Source organism: Bradysia coprophila, chromosome IV (assembly GCF_014529535.1).
Source record: "Bradysia coprophila strain Holo2 chromosome IV, BU_Bcop_v1, whole genome shotgun sequence".
Taxonomy (NCBI): Eukaryota; Metazoa; Arthropoda; class Insecta; order Diptera; family Sciaridae; genus Bradysia; species Bradysia coprophila.
The window spans coordinates 5,978,797-5,996,686 of NC_050738.1; the positions used below are offsets into that span (position 1 = coordinate 5,978,797).

The 17,890-nt window shown below is 33.0% G+C and overlaps 1 protein-coding gene across 7 annotated transcripts in view; it reads left to right on the forward strand.

The window, feature by feature from the left end:
- Nucleotides 1–16,965, forward strand: part of LOC119066767 (reticulon-1-A) — a 52,966-nt gene extending 36,001 nt beyond the window's left edge. Inside the window, exons 1-6 of one of the 7 annotated variants that reach the window (XM_037169409.1) lie at nucleotides 923–1,196; nucleotides 2,899–2,934; nucleotides 13,170–13,377; nucleotides 13,450–13,658; nucleotides 13,720–13,825; nucleotides 14,754–16,965. In XM_037169409.1, the coding sequence (XP_037025304.1) occupies nucleotides 1,112–1,196; nucleotides 2,899–2,934; nucleotides 13,170–13,377; nucleotides 13,450–13,658; nucleotides 13,720–13,825; nucleotides 14,754–14,811 (702 nt within the window). In that variant the 5' untranslated portion in view covers nucleotides 923–1,111 and the 3' untranslated portion in view covers nucleotides 14,812–16,965. Of the gene's footprint in view, nucleotides 1–922; nucleotides 1,197–2,898; nucleotides 2,935–6,154; nucleotides 6,651–10,513; nucleotides 10,904–12,631; nucleotides 12,889–13,169; nucleotides 13,378–13,449; nucleotides 13,659–13,719; nucleotides 13,826–14,753 lie in introns of those variants that run through there. The other 6 variants (XM_037169407.1, XM_037169410.1, XM_037169412.1 and 3 more) reach the window with 6 other exon arrangements.
- Nucleotides 16,966–17,890: the final 925 nt, after the last annotated feature.

Sequence of the window (17,890 nt, forward strand, 5' to 3'; positions counted from 1 at the left end):
GATTTTGCGTGTACTCTGTGGCTACTTATCTACGCGTTACTCATTTATATATTTGTACACCCTGATACCCTTTACCAATAGTTACTGGGCCATTCTCAAACCGAGTGTGTGGACAACAAAGAAAAAATGTCTATTTCCTTAAAAGACCATAATATTCCGATCTACCAATACGCTGGTGTAAAATATTCAAACACATCTCTGGAACTGCGCAGCAGCACTGCATTGTCAAGGTAAAACAGTCGTGATTGTATTAAACGAGTTTTACATTGGCAAATTCTTGCTGTGTTTTCAATTTTGATTTTTTTAAATAAATAATTCGACCTAAATTTAAGTTACTACCGTCAAGCTACTGCACATAGATGAACTTTTCTGGATAAATTGTTTGTGATTAAACAGCAACCAGCAAACGTACTTCATTACAAATCTAGTACTTCCTTTGTTCATAGTGAACAAAGTTTCAGCGATATAAGACATCATTAGCTAGAACTATTTGCTTATTTTTGTCGTCACTGTCGGTAACAGATGACTAGTCGAGCACATAAGAGCATCGATGAATCAAACAGAACAAATCGAATAGCTACAATATTTCATGCTAGTCATACTCACTCAACGCGATTTCCTCGGCCTTTTCACCCAGAACGCACAGTAAAGATAAATCGACTACAGCGCATGACGTTAGGTGTTGATCGATAACTGAATCTACTCTGAAGCACAAACAAACATGTACAATTCTCTTGTTCTTATCTGTTTGTAGAACATACAGCCTATATAGAGTGAACACTTTTCGGGATATATCGTTGCCTTTATTCAATTTTTCCAGTAGTCTGTGACCCATTACGTACGATAGTGCGCTGAATATAATATACGGGAGTTGCAACATACAAATTCAGTTTTGTTAACGGGGCGCTGGAAGAATATTCAGTTGATTTCTATGTTACTGTGACGGTTTGTGAAATTAAGAATTTTTTTCGGGAGATTTGTTATTGTTCCACAACAGTCAAGTGGGGTGTAACGTTTGTGCTCGAACAGTTTTCGCATATTTAGGATAAACAAGAGGAAGTGAACGTTTGATTTGTTACAATAACAGCAAGGACCAATTCTATAAACTAAAATGGATATTTCCGTATCGGGCAGTCTTGATTCAGCAAATGGAACATGCAAAGCAAGACCAATTATTTGCTGTTTACTAGATCCGTGTATGTATTACATTTTCGTGGCCTAATTAACTCTTGGTTACTTCCCTTTTGCTTTACATTTTTCTTACTGCACGAAACCAGCCCAAATCCGCACAATCAAAATCGAATTAGAAGATCGTGACATCACTTTACAATTCATTTCGTTACCAATTAAGTTAGTCGAATTACCATACACAGCACTTTTGATTGATTAAGTTGAGCGTGGTCAGTGTGAATGTTTTTTTTTTGTAAACAAAACAACAATAGTCATGCCAAGCAGTAGATATCTAGATTCGACATTGGCATATTAAATTTCCATCTGATGTTCCAGTGATTTTCTTCTAAAAACATAATTCCAAACAATGCAATTCACCTGTGTACGTACGGTGCAAAATTACCTATTGTTTCGTCGTAGCGATACATAAAGAATTAAATCCACTTGCTAACGCTGAATAGCATTCATATTACGTAGCAATTTCGACTCATAAATATTTTGCTATAGTTACATGGAAGTTCTAACAAGCATTATGCAATATGATGGATAATGTTTCGATGTGATTTGTATTCAGAGCTAACTTTGAATAATATTCGTGAAAGTATTCGAGGAATTCGTACAAAAAAATGAACATAAGGAACTATACGATAATGATGTCATAATAAGGACTCTCCCTTCGTCGTAATGGACGTGACGCAGTAATGTTGATAAATATCTGTTGCGTCTGCGTTTATTTACGCATTTTTCTTTGTTAGACAAGTAAAAGGGTTCTTTGACTCAGATTGCTGACAAATTAAATTATAGTAAAATGCAGAAAATGCTGAACAAGAAGCGTAGAGAGTTATGTAATCATATGTCGGCTATTGCAGGACGTTCGTTCAAAAACAATCAGTTCACTTAATAGCTCAATTCCCAACAGAGTTTATCAGTGGTGAACAATGTGATTCAATGACAAAACTCTGTCGGGAATTGAGTTAACGTTTTCTCAAACAATCACTACAGTGCTCGTTTGTTGATTGTTTATGAATTTTGAAATTGATAAATCTCTTGTTAGACGTCTGATTCTTCAACATTTTGCTGGAAAACACTGTCTCCACAGAGAAGCGACTTTAAATCGAAATTGATAGCCGGCCGTTCATTTAATGTTTTATTTAGTTAATCACTTCAATATCACGGTGAGGTTGCATGTTGAAACTAATATTTTACGAGATTATACCAAGCGTTTTCTGTCTCATACATTCAGTGTGCATTTGAATAGGAAAAGGGAAATGTTTTCCTATTCAGACTGTTCCAGTTCCACATTCATTCCATTCATCAGCTTTGTGAACCATGTAAATATGTAAAGAAGACTCAGCAAAATTATCAACTCGGTCGGATGAATATTACAACAACAACGGGGTTGTCAAAGGAAATCTATCCTTATTTTGTAATAATTGGCATCCGCAGACATTGTTGCAGTATATCAATATTTATGTCGCATTTGTGTGTCCGCAATGACGAGAATTCTGAAAGAAATGCTTATAACTGTATACGTCTTGCACAGAATATGTTGTACACAGTCACAAACTAACTGAACTGGTGTTGGTTTAACAACGATAATTTTTCTGTTAAATATTTACCTTACTAACAAATAACATTTTCCTCGAGCTCTGCCATTAACATTTTTACAGAAAATTAATATTTTTGCTTCTTCTAAAACTCTTTTGCAAATAATGATTCTTCTTTCAGATGCCTGGTTCAAGCCAGAACGCTTGCATCCAAAAGGTAAGTGAATTTAATGTTAAATCAGTGTTTGACTAGCAATTAACACCTAAACACATTAAATCGAAATGCATTCACACTTTTTACTGCTGGTGAAGGTTCTTTCTGTCGAATTTCTGGAAGATCTGCAAACATCTTTTGAAATCATGCAATCTACTACTTCGTTTGTTTAAAGCTCAACCACTAATATTTGAGACAAAATCTCCGTCTTCGTTAGTTTTGTCACACGTTTCCTATAAAGAAAACACCGTGATCCGACAGATGACTTACTTCTGTCGTTGTTGTCGATAACAGATGAATTCAATTGAATCGGTTCTTTGTCTGGTAACGTTAATCTGTTTTGTTTTAAGCATTAGGAGCTTAAGCAGTGTATTCTGTATTATTGACTGAAAAAACTGGACGAAGAACTTTTTGTTAATACTCGAAAGGGTAGTTTTCGCTGACTAAATAGAATTATCAAAAGAAGGGTGCACAACCTTTTTCTTTTCATAAAATTTACGCTCCTAGAGGTGTGAGAGATTCACAAATTAAATTTCAGTTTCAGTGAAATGAAGGGTAACGGAGTGAAATATTTCCAATTTGACCTTTCCGCGAATGTTTGTTCATCGTTGTACTAATTTTAGCTCATAAAAGATTCAAAAAACTCATTTTTTATCATTGAAAAGGGCAATTACGTAATGAAACATTGAGACATGGAACATATGCTTGTGAAAGTATGGCACATAATCTCGTTGCCAAACTCAACATTCGGATCTCATCGAAAATTATTTTTTAATCCATCCAATTCGCCGCTTCACCCTGTATACGACAGTATGTGTGTGTAAGACGAAGCAGGTAGAATTGCGTAAGTTTACTTATTTACCTCAGCTGTTATCCGGCAAGAGCAGTATTATGCGTAAACAGTTCTGAACATTCGATTCCCTGGATAAAATTACTCGAACACCATTTTGTGTCGGTATGTGTGTTACTTTTAAAACATACCCGCATACATCATCAGATGACTGCGACACAAAATCGTCTGTGTTTGATTTTCACATTTCAGAAAATGAAACTAGGTGGTTTAGAGACATCTGTTTTACGCAGGGGTATCAACAGTCTGACCCACAACAAAGTATAGTGCATTTGATTTCCGATTACAGACACAGTGTTGCCACTTTTCCATGAATTATAGATTAATAATTGTACGTGCGATCGATTGGTTTTGTTTTGCGTGGTGTGGTGTAGATGCTTTTTTTGCTTTGCTAATAACATTTTCTACTCGATACCATAAATTTACACCTTTTAATGCATCGCAAACTCTCCTTGGTAGATGAATTCAGAACTTTATGTATAGTGACAATCGGCCACTCATACTAAACAGAACAACTTAATACACACCATCGTAGACTGTGATGAGCGTGTATCAGCCAAACAGAATTTCAAAACCCGGACGAATTGTGATTTCGTTGTTTCGAAAGATATGAGCCTTACATGAGTGTCTAAAATTAGTCAGCACACAATTTAGTCAAATTATTCGAGCACACTCTCTCCGCAATACACATTTGCATATCATGTAGAAAATATTGTTGTGATCCTAACGAAGCGGACTTTATGTCTTTTGATTGTTCCACCTCATATACCCCTCATACTTAAGTGTATATAATCGATGTAAAATATGAACTGTTTGCTTTGTAAATTTTGAAAAATATTTTTGTCTTTTGGTTCATGATATACCGATGATGTATATAAACGCATACACCGCATAAACGATTTTATAAATTGAAACAAGCGACATTGGCAACAGATTGCCAACGACATTTTTTTATGGCAGCGTACAATGACATCACTTTTTAACTTTAATTTTATTTTCATTGTTCATTTTTTCGGTTCGACTTTAATTTGTCGCTGCCATGCAATGTTTTATTTAAAAAAACATTGAAAAAATTGAAAAGGGAAACATGATGAACATAGATATCGATCAAAGACATTACGGCATTTCGGAAATTATGGCTCGTTCGTAATGGTTGTTATGGTTGTAGTCCTCAAATGATGCGAACTGTTCCGACGTTCCGATCTTCGTGATATCGGTACCGTTTACACTTGTGGGCCTTCCGCATTATTATACATTTACTGCACGGCAGAATGTTGCTCGAAAGGCCCAATTACATGGAACCCTTTCTTTACATTGGTATAAGGTAATTTAATCAATTCTCCCGAGACCACGTCGAACTCCAACGAAAAACAGTGCATAAAATTAAACACACAGCTATGGAGCCGACAGGTTTAATAGCACATCGTCACGCTTGAGCTAAATTTCCTCGCAAAAGTAAATCCAACATTGGGGTGATTTTAATGACTGTTATGCCCATTAATACACGCGCTGAATTTAATATGAAAAAATAGACCGGACCTGATGATAGGTTGCGATGTTATAACCAAACCATCTATAAAAGCTATGTGTAAAGCAACTATACACACACACGTCACTATAGTATAACCTAACGAATCTGTGGGATATCGATTTCGTATAAGTTATTTAAAGGTTTAAGCCGGAACGTATGATTCAACGATAAACCGTAGTTATTGACAAATTTAAAAGCTAATGGGGCAACACCGCGTCTGATTGACAAGGCTTTTCGATGTGTGTCGTTCGATGGAATGATAATTAAGTACATAAGGTACTCGCCTGTATGTCTGTCTAGTACTCACTTGGAAAAATTCTTTTCGCTTGACGAGTGATATTTTTCTTCAACCATTCCATGACTTTAGCAATTCTAGTGGCAAAAATAGCAACGATCTATTGGTGTTAAGACCGTGACAATGATGGAGTTGATTGATAAAAACTTTTCTTTTATACATAAAAGTGTATCCTCATTACCCCGCACATACACTCAAACCTATATACTAAACTGTTGTACTTAGTTATAGTTCAATGTACGGCATAATCGTGTAGAAACCTCATTTAATTCAAACATAATTTATCTGACCTATTGAAAGATATAAGAGCAAAAGTGTATTATACTCGATGCATAGGAACATAATTTCATGTTACATATGACCACAACGCACACACATGCATCCGTTCTTATTTCTCATACACGGTCATATATTTTAGTCATTCTAAAATGAGACAGAGAACAACAAGATGACTCCTGAGTTTTCTTCATTTTATGCACAATCCACACTGAAAATGACACACGTACAGATCATACATATGAACATAGAAAATGTAACCTTTTGTGTATTATTAGTATATTGGACGGGTTTAGTCTAGCGAAGATTTTTCAAGACGACTGTACCGCGACGGACGTCGTTCCAACGAAACAAGTAGATTTTCTTTTCGCTTTTCCCTCGGCTATAAATACACATTCTTGATTCGAAAGTAAAACTGGTGTCGTCTCCGTCAGTCGCGAACCTATATCGTTAATAATTTTAAATGATATAATTCCAGGGAGAATTCGGTTTGGTGTCTTGTCTTCCGGGTTTTTTTTTATAAATATTTTTTCGATTCGATACGTTGATCCATAATTTGCGGGAGTTGTGTGACGAAACAGAGAATAAAAGATAAGAAACTGCGATAAAAGCATCTCGACAACTTTTATGTATCATTAAAAAATAAATAGAAAGAACGAGCTGTGCTGGTGAACACCTAAATTTTCATTTTAAGGGATTACGCTAAATCAAGATGGTTTCGTTAGACGATCTAATGGAAATGAAATTTCAATTTAGTAAAGAAGAATGTAAGTAATGCAACAACAATTCGAATGTTTCGGTTTATGTAATAGTTGAACCGTTTTGATATAAAGTGTTAATGAACATCGTATTACCTACATTGAAACGAACAAATTTGTGAATTTGTGATGTACAAGTTATTATACATATACACACAGACTGTTATTGAATTAGGTAATAATTCTGGCAGGTTAATAACGTAAAGTTCTGGCAACTTCGGCTGTAACATTTTTTTGTAATTAGGAATTTTATTCGTTTTGCGGTTTAATTGGACTCGGTAAAATGCAAAGGTTTATTTTGTATCACCCCAACGTATTCTTGCCATACGTGCAATTCATAACTCAGTATATGTGATGGACGAAAATAAACTGTTCGAACGATTCGAAGTGTTTCTCAGATCGGTAAGGGTAATCGAAATTAAGTAACGACGCGATGGTCTTCGTTTTTTATATTTACTCAAACGTGTTGAGGTAAAGTGAAATTTACTTCTCGGCGGTGAAACTTTCACTAAAGTTTTTGAGTCCAAAAATGATGGAAATAGCTTTTTGTGTGCTTACCGACCTCGGCTTCGACTTGAATTGGTAAGATTCATACAAGATCTAACATTTCCATAATTTGTCCCATTGGTTAGAAATGCACTATTAAATGCATCAACTACGCCGAAAAACTAATTCCGGAAGCGATTTTCTCATTCACTTTTGTCCACTCCGGTTCCGCGTGAACAGATCAATTGTCATCAGAAATATTTATTTTCTTCTCATTGAAATTTATTTTCTCTTCAACTCAGAAATTTTGATTTGAACTTATTACATCGTTGATTGGTAACCTCGACTCAATGACTTTGAGTGATTCGTTTTTCTTTCATTTTTTTTTTTTTGAACTATTTTCGAGCTGGTATGATTTATGTCTCATACGATCGGTTTCACAGGCAACAAAAAAATATTTAAATTTATTCATAACGCCTATTCAACCACTTATAAATATCGTGATCCAAATATATTACATGTCTTCGAATAGTGCAATTGTCTTTTCATTTATTATGACCTTACATATACTTGTCGCGCACTGTCACCGAGCAAAGAAATTTATAACAACTGCTTGAAGAAATGATCTAACAATAATATTGATTTTGTGCGCGTAGTGTGTGGGTACTAAATTTTGTACTGACTGTAGTGCAACGAGAATGATAATGAACTTGATTTTCTGACTTTATTATTATTCTCTCTAATTTCTAAAGCAATCTTTGTGTGGAAACAACGTGAGATAATGAAATGGAATCTTTTTTATTTAAATTTCTTATCGCTTTCTCACTTGGTGCACATATTTTTTTCTTCGTTTGAACATTAAAATCAAGGCGAAATTATTTTTTACAGCAGTAAAGTAACAATTTGTTTATTGTCTTAACGAAATAAAAAACCGATGGCGAGGGCACGTGCGATTTTATTTTAAATAAATATTCGTGTCATATAACCAAAAGTAATTTGTTCCATTTCTTGAGACAAAGGCAATTTTTAACGTGGGAATTATTAGGGGTCGTCCATAAAATCAGTTAACTTTAAAGGAAACTAATTTTCATTTATTTGCGGAAAAAGGTTAACTTTAAGGGTCAGACCAGACACGCCATGTTAAAGGTATAGGAGAGGAGGGAGAGAGAAGTCTCAAAGAATAATCGTCATAACTCCATAGCTATCACATAGGCAGAAGATTCAACAACATTTTTGATGAAGTAGAAGACTCAACTTACGAGTCGTAATACTTTTATTCTTTTGTATAAACAGGCCCAATTAATCAGATTATGTTTTCTCAAATTTTCATAAAATTCATAAGTTTTCGTGTGATTTATTTGTAAAAGAACGTAGGGGTAAAAAGTCATCATTTGCAATGACCTCTGCACAGTGCTTAATTTCTTTCCACACCGAACGTTAAAACGCATTTCTACTGACCTTCTAAACATTTCGTTTCATCTTCCAGTAAATGTACAATGAAAATTATATTCTGATTTCCACTACGCAGAAAGTTCTTTTGAGTTTTATTGTACGGCATAGTGAGAATGACTCAGAATTCATGATCAAAATGAATGAAAAGTACTTAAATTTGACATTGGCAATGGGAATTACGTCATTTTTCAGAGTCTAACACTCAGTTCTCATTCTCAGTTTGTAAGAAAAACATGCATGGTACTTAATATACCATACACGCAATGTTCATTTTTATATGACATCACATACATGTAGACCGATGTAAGTGGAAGAGAAATTCTATTCATTCTTTCCAGTATAGCATCAACATCAACGAAATATGAGTTCATTTCATTTCACTGAACTAAACAACAAGTCTCTCGTTACGACCAAAGATTGTAAATCAAATGGAAATGAGTTAGTTTTGCTCCGATAAATTGCTCCTGAATTGTTGATTTTTTTCAGCTACGCATTTCACTTAATACATTCATTACAAAAAAAAAAAATACAATACGTAAGGCACATGAACTTAAAAGATTATTTAAATAAAGAAATGAAGTGCACATTTCCATCGTTATTCTGTAATTTTCTTATACATTGCACAAATGATAAAAGAGAATGGAAAAATGTTTCATTTTATTAAATAGTGAAAGATTATAAAATATTGTGCAGTCGCGAGGCAATTGGTTTTCTAAAGTTCAATGTGCTTCATTATAGGGCATAGTACAGAAAATGTTTTAGGTAAATAAAATCATTAATTGACTAATATTATCAGCGACCGCTTACGGTTTTCAATTTCAAATTTCAGCTCAATATTTTATGTACACGCGGAATCGAGTCAATCCTGCTTACGTATACACAATGAAATTGAATTGATAAATAGTCGAGTGGTCTCATGTATTTTTCGATCGTAGTTTGTCGATCGTGGAATATTTTTTGTGATTTTGATCGAGTTTGTATTCAGAATTGTTGTTGGTTTCTGAGCAATTCATAGATTTTAATTGAACAATTTTATATTGGACACTGGTTCGAGATCATTATTTAGTGATTGATAAGGTCAAAGCTTGATATTCATAGAAAATCCTTCGTCAGTCAAAAGAAAATCCATTGAAAACTAGAAAATCTTTTCATCAGAAAATCCTCAAAATCGAAAAAAAATCTTCAAAAAAAATCCTCAGAAGATGAAAGAAAATCTTTAAAAGCCGGAAAACTCAAAAAGAAAACCTTAAAAATCGATGTAATGCGATGTAAGTCCTTGGAAATGCACCAAAAATGGTAAAGAAAATCCTCAGCAAATCATTGAAATTTCCCAGAGGATTTGTTTTGAAAATCCATTGTCAACGAAATTTACAAACATTTGCCCCTCGTACGCACTTGTCGTAATGTGGACTGAATATGGAATGTATAGAAAGAATTGGAATGTAGGTTCTTATAACGGATCCAGTATTTCACTCAGTAACTGTTGCTACGTGAAATGGCTCTGCCCGATAATTTTTTCCAATATTCAAATCCCCAAAAATTAACACTTCAAAGTGCTAAACTCTCGTCAAGGTACAATAAGACTCAGAAGTTTTCAATACGTATACAGTTCCATTCTGTTACAATGTCTCTTTCAGACTCTGACTTATATTTTATGAATTTTAAATATTTACATTTCCCGACATCTGATCATCTTCCAAACGAATAAATAAATAATCAGATGACAAATGCATATATTTGATAACAACACGTTGTACATACAGTCGGAAAAGATACCACATTTCGACCGAATCCGTCACGTATAATTTATTTATTTAACGTCAGGTTTGTCTCGATCGTTTCTGACAAAAATAAAATTTCAAAACCGCTGTACTATTCACCCATAACAAAATTCCAGTTTCTCATTTCACATACACGTTGAATGGTTTCAGTCTTTCTTATTTTGAGTTCTTTTTCTACGTGCTGTCCTAACAGAAGCATCGTATAGCTTTATTCGTCTGTCGTCTGTAATGACTGTGTTCGAATAATAACATTCACCGCTCATCTTTAGACTCCATACAATAAAAGAATAAAATTTTGGGAGAGTATTTTCAGTGTTTTGAAACGAAAGAAGTGCATTTTGTGTTAACGTTCTGCAGAAACGTTGTGTACACCTTTCTTTGATTGTTTTACCTGAGTGAATTTAATATTTTTAGTGGCAGGTTTTGCTAGTGTGATTTGTGTGAATCGAATCTGAATAATATTCTTTAACTTATTAAAAATGGGAAGACGACCAAACGTACGCTATAATAATGGAGGAGTTGATTTGCCCGAAAGAGGACCAGGTATAAAAATGTTAAATTAAGGAAGAATATAATGTCGATGCGGAAAAGTTATGAATAACAGAAGAAAGAAAAAACATATTGAGTCAACGTGTCAATAAAATTTTTGGCCTCTGTTACTTTTTTGTGCGAGCATATGAAAAAGAAGCCAACTCAACAAAGACCTGTTCGTTGAATAAATTTAACTTTTTTTTGGTTTACAAAAAATTTCTACTTTTATCGGTCATTTTACAAAGTAGCAATTTATCGCCCAAAATGCAATTCGTTTGCCCGATAATGAAAGTAGAAAATTCGTCTTATTCGGCTTATTTACTGAAATAAATTTTTTTAGTAAAAAACGAGAGATATAACACTTCTTATCTAAGCCATAGGTGAGCAAACAAGCATATTAAATACGTTTTCGTGTCATAAGATGACAACGAATCATTTTCTTATGTAAGGTCTGTGTTTCATTGGATTTTGATAATCAATTAATTGAAATCGAAATTATGTTATCGCGTCGAACGTGTAACATATGCCAGACGTGCTGATGCGACAATCTCTCATTTTGTGTCTGGCAAAACACCGAGTTTACGTCATTGAAGACCCATATGTGCAAACTGTATCATTTCATTGCCATTTATTGTGTTTGATTTTTTGGATAAATTTGGAATTTGTTACGGTGCTGTTCTGATAGAAACGGTCGATTTCTTTGGTGTAATTGATTGGTGAGGTTTTTTATGAAGTTGGAAAGAACACCTGGCTGGAACTGTTTTATATTTCTTGTATAAAAAGGCTTCTGTATGAACGTGTTTGCAACTAAATAATTCATTGGTATCTCGCTACAATGAATTTATAAGACCCATACTTGTACGTTTCAGCTACGTAACACTATTAGTCCCTTGTTTGATCGAATCTGTTACTTCTGTTGTTTAAACTGTTTTCTAGTAGTTCACACAAAATCTTTCACTTCACAAAGAGCACTTAGTATAGTTCATCATTTATTTGTTTCATTGTTGTCAAATGACAAACTTCTAAAAATTGAGTCATCGTCAATTTTGGAAGAGCAGACTTATTTGAATCTAGTACTTTAAGGCCAGAGTATCAGTAGATAATATTACACACTTGTCACGAAGAAGTCGAGGCTTGCCGAGACTGATAGTGACAAGTGTGTACTCTATTTTATTACATAAGCGAAAACGAGACAACAACACAGACCTGAAGTGTAATTTTTGAATTATTCTTCTAGTTAAGTAATTTTGACATCGGAACACTTCGCGTATGTAATGAATGGATACGTTTAAGTATCTAAATTTCTACCATACTTTTGATTAGAATTCATTTATGAGTTCCTGTTCCCTGGCTGCATTTCAGAGGGTCGTAAGAATTCTTTCTCCAACTTTTATTCTTCGCTATTTTTCCATTTTAACGGAAGACAAAAATGATCTCTGACATCAGTAAAAACGCGAATTCCTTAAACTTACTGTGATCATTAGTGAATAAAACTTCCATCGAATTCACAAACACATCCATCCGCTATAGCGGCTACAAGCTTTTGTCCGTATAATATGAATGGCGGTCGAGAGTTCATTAATTTTAGTTTTTAACGGAACGAAAACGAATTGAATGCGTATTTTCAATATAAAAAGATCCCAACCATCCAGTATACCACACCTACACACATTCAAGCGATTTTTTTCTTTGTCGAAATGCGCTCCGCTATTAATACGATTTTCGTTTTTCCATCAGTTTTCCACGATCTTCAGTTCAGAGAAAACTCATATTTGTGCGTATTTTTGCCTTTCGAGTGGATTACGCAAACGCGGTAGCAACAGATAATCTTTCTGAAAAAACGAAAATCTTTTATATAAGTGTACTCGTGTACTGAGAGAAGAAACATTTCTCGTTAATTTACTTTCGATTAAAAGAAATTTTCATTTGGAGAAAAGTTTTCACATTTTTCCAATTTATATTTTCCGTTTCGAAACGACAAAGCACATAAATATAAAGTAAGTGATTTGGGTTAATCGCAGAAAGTGTCAACGGAAAAGTGGGTGAAAATTTTCTTTTCGGTTCTAAAATTAGAGATGAAAACAACAGAAAAGATTTAATGTTTGTTGTTGTTCCGGAAAAAGTATCATTAAGGTGCGCCTTTATAGCGCCGCACACAGACACGAAAAAAGATGCATTTCGGTTTATTTTGAATAAATCAAAAGAAATTTTAATTAAGTTATCCGTGACGTCCCACAATTTTCGTTTTTTTAATTTTAATTTTCTTTTCTAATTTTAGTGGAATCACTTATCTACTGGCGTGACCCAAAGAAATCTGGTGTCGTTTTCGGAACCGGATTGGTAATTTTACTGGCAGTATCATGCTTCTCGGTCATCAGTGTATTCGCCTATACATCTTTATTGGCTTTGTTCGGAACCATCGCATTCAGAATCTACAAAAATGTATTACAGGCTGTGCAAAAGACATCAGAAGGACATCCTTTCAAGTAAGGAAACATTTTTAAATCCCTCATCCAATTCTTCGTTTGTAATGTGCAAACAAACAATTATTCGTTTAGGGATTACTTGGAATATGAACTAGCCATACCGCAAGAAAAAGTATCTCAAGTTGCTAATGTTGGTGTAGCACATTTTAATGCATTTTTGGCCGAACTTCGCCGTTTGTTCTTGGTTGAAGACCTTGTTGACTCGATCAAATTCGGTGTGTTACTATGGGGTTTGACATATTTGGGATCTTGGTTCAATGGAATGACCTTGGTTATTCTTGGTAAGTTAACATATTTTGCGCTTGGGTTAGGAAAATAATTGTAATTTTTTTGTATCTTCAGGATTCGTCGCTTTGTTCACCCTACCTAAGGTCTACGAAAACAACAAGCAATCGATTGACACATACTTAGATCTAGTCCGAAGCAAAATCCTCGAAATCACAGACAAGTAAGTTTATTGATTGCAGTCAAGGAAATCTAATTTTATGGCTGATGATCATATTGAGATTGTATTTTTCCTGGATGAACACTACGTCATTAGTTATCACATGCCCATATTAAGAATGTTTTAGCTTCTGCTAGCCCTATCAAGGCAGAACATGGAATAGGTTTCTCATTGTGAAGGTTCTTCAGGAGAAACAGAAAAGTAAAGTTGTATTTTATGATTCAATAGCCTCATTCACAGACAACATACATCGAGTCTTTTACTTCTTTTTATGTAATTACTTTCAATAGACTGATACGAAATCTATTACTTCATTGGTTGAACCATGCATTTTCCTATATAAAACCATATTGGCTAGAGCGCATCGCTATTTTGTCGATACTGTCGATAGCAGATGACATAACTGTATTGACAGAGTCGATATTAGCTCTGTCCGGCTCTGTCTCTCTCTTTATGAACGATGGCACAGAATTGTTGGTAATGAATTTATATACTGATAGAAGGTGGATATCGAACAAGAAATGCGAGATCAACACCTCGCGAGATTTTTGACATTAGGCGAGATAAATCGCCAACGGTAGTCCGGATTGTCTGTTTTGGTTATCCACATTTTTAAAATTTTAGCACACTCTGATTAAGAATGTATGAAGGTCGTGCTATAATTTTAAAAATGTGGATAACCAAAACAGACAAGCCGGACTACCGTTGCCGATTTATCTCGCCTAATGTCAAAAATCTCTCGAAAAGAATAGGTTGAGACCCTGACGAAGTAGACAGCAAAGTTTGAAGGAACCACTATAGAAATTTTTTCCTGTCACTGCCTTGATGGTCAATGAATACCGAGATGTCATTCTTTCAGAATTTTAAATTTGAATGTCGATATTCTTCCAACGTTTTTTGTTAATTTGAAATTTTATTCATTTATTTGCAGAGTAAAAGCAGCTGTCCCAATAGGAAAGAAACCGGAAAGTGATAAGAAAGAAAATTAAAATTAGTTAACAAAAAAATTTTATTTTATTTTTTGTATTATTGATCCATACCGAAAATTATAATTTTACTTTTGATAAAGAAGGATGAATCCGATTAATAAAACTTTTTGACAAAAAACAAAATATCTGAACTAAACAGAATGGATTGACTTTGATTTTTTTTTATTTTATTATGTTTTAAAAGAACCCACAATTGGAAGCACGTGTCTAATCAATAATCGATAATAATGCTGAGAAAGATAAAATAAAAAAGTGTAGCGACTAAAATGGGAAAAAAGACTCACTCCGGGTGATTTATTGTATCGAGTAATGCGCAAATTTTGTTTTCGGTTTTGTTTTTTCTAATTCTGATTTTGAAATAATTTTTGATCGATTAAAAATCGCAAGTCTTGAATTCTCTTACACCTTTGATATAAAACCTTAAAATAGATTTCTAACGTAATAAATGCGTATGCAATGAATATTCTTCATGTCCTATTCGATATTAAATTAGTGGGTAAAAATGAAAACACTTTCGGTTTTTTGTAGTAGAACTCAGTGAAAAGAGATAAAAAGGATTGAAAAATGGACCAGTCAATTTTCGTTTCCTAATTTTTTTTTTGTTTTAATTTTAATCTTTTGTTTTTTTGACTTTAACTCTTTCATTTATTTCAATTTATTTTTACTTTTACATTGTAGTCAACATTGTTTTATCCGAATAAATTATTATCATCTGACAAATTTATTTGTTTTATTTCGTTTTTTGTTTCTGCCTTTCGGCGGCAGACTTTCGACCACTCGTTTCTTTCATATTTTTATTTTTTACTTTAATTTTCTCTATTTTAATCAGAATTGAATGTAATTTTGATTTTTTTTTATTCTCAAAATCTAGACGTAAAATTTAACTTATGGCATAGATTGTAGAGTATTTAAGGACAACAAAATGAATATTTATAATCAACAATAATTTTTATTTTTAAAAGTTTTTTAAAAAATAAATTAAAAATTTTATCTTGGTTTTAGCAACACGCTTTCAAACAAAAAAAAAATTAAAAAATTTATATTAAAAAGCAGAGATAAATAATTGTTATATATATGTAAATGTGGCAAACAGAAAAATGAAAATCGTGAGAGCTATAAATATTCAGCATATTTTGTCGCCTTTATTGTATATTTTTCCAATATTTAAAAATTTTTAGAATAAATTTAATAAAAAATGAGAAATGGAACACAAAAAATTTTTATTTAAAAGAAATAGAAAAATGAAAAATATAAATTTTCCTTATATTTACACCCCCTCTCCACTTCCCCTTTTATCAAAAACTCCTTTTTGCGTCAGACAAAAATTTGTTCTTATTTGTGAAATGAATTTAAAAAGAAAAAGTTTGTTAAAAATCGTGAGATAAAATCAATAAAATCGGTCCATGTAAAGCTTAAAATGAATGAAAAAAAAATATTTTACGTTCACTATAATTATAATTGTTGCTTACTATAAATTTTGTGTAAAAAAATGAATTTATTATTTTCTTTGTCGTTGTAACAATATATATTTACCGACTTGTCTTATATATAAATGGAATGAGTATGTCATTTTTTGTAAAAATTGAGAATTATAAAAAAAAACCTTCAGTTCGGGATCGTACTATTTGATAGTTTTTAGTGATTTGGAAACCGGTTTTAGCTGAGAGAAAAGTATATTATCGGCAAACAAAATTTTATAATTAAATAATTAAAATCGTCATTTATGAATTATTATCATTTCTTTTCTGTCCTTTTAATCATTTCAATGTGTAAAATGTAATACATAAATGCATTAAAACACACACAATAAAAAAAGAACATTTTTAAGGAAGAAAGATTTAAATAAACTTATAAGATTACATTTATTAAAAGTAAAAAAGAAAACAATTTTGAGAAACCTAGAAAAATTAAGATTTAATATATGGAATAAAAATATAAAGTTAAAGTAAAAATTAAATGAAAAAAAAGAAACTAAACAACAAAAAACGCATATTCACTACAATGATCTATATCAATCATAAAATATTTGACAAAAAAAAAGAATTTAGACAACAAAAAAATTCTCTATATATTCTACAACAACCAACCACTTTTTTTAGTGTTAAAAATTCTGCTACGAAGTTTGTAATTAATAAAATCAAATATAAAAAACTACAAAACCCCATGCATTTCAATGATGTTCTATCACCATCGTCTTTGACACAATTGCACAAAAAAAGAGTCTCAACAAAAAGGACACAATTAAAATACCAAGGATCAGGACTTATCCATTTTCAAACATACACTCCAAGCAACGATTTTATCTATATTATTATCATCATCCGAATGGGTTCCAGCCACCAAACTGAATTCAAACTATGACAATTTGAACGGTATGCGTGGTAATGTCTATTCTTCCGCCCTCTCTCGCAAATGTGGTAGAGATATTGAAACTATTGGTCATGTAACCAGAAATTGCCAGTGGAATGCCCGGCATCACAAGGTGAAACGTCAGCTTAAGGGTCTTTTGGAAGAAAAAAAATTAAAATGTTTCGAAGATGTATAGGCAATCGATTCCGAAGGACGGCCAAGATTCAGCGACATTGTCGCCTTTGATACAGAACTGAAAAAAGCATATATCATCGACCCAACGGTCCGTTATGAAGTCAGCGATCTTGAACAAGTTATGAAAATTGTCAACGAAAAACGATCGATATATGAAGGATGCATCCCATTTTAGAAAGAAAAATACAAAGATACATACAACTTCAGTGACTGGACAGTAAAAGGGTTATGGTTAGGAAGTAGAGGAACATTTGGCGAGAGCGTTATAAATTTTTTCGACCACTTTAGGCTAAACAAATCTAAATTCAAGTCAATGACAGAAGAAATTTTAACAATTCACATCATACATAATCACATTTATAATTAATTTCAAACTAAAATTCTAAATTCAACATATTGTTAGCGATTATAATATCTTTTGATCGATCGATATGCAACCAAATTTTATTGGACAGCACATTTATTGTTAAAATAAATTATTCTTCTCAAGCAAGTTGCTTGAAGCAACGAAATTCAAAATATATGGAGCGCCGAG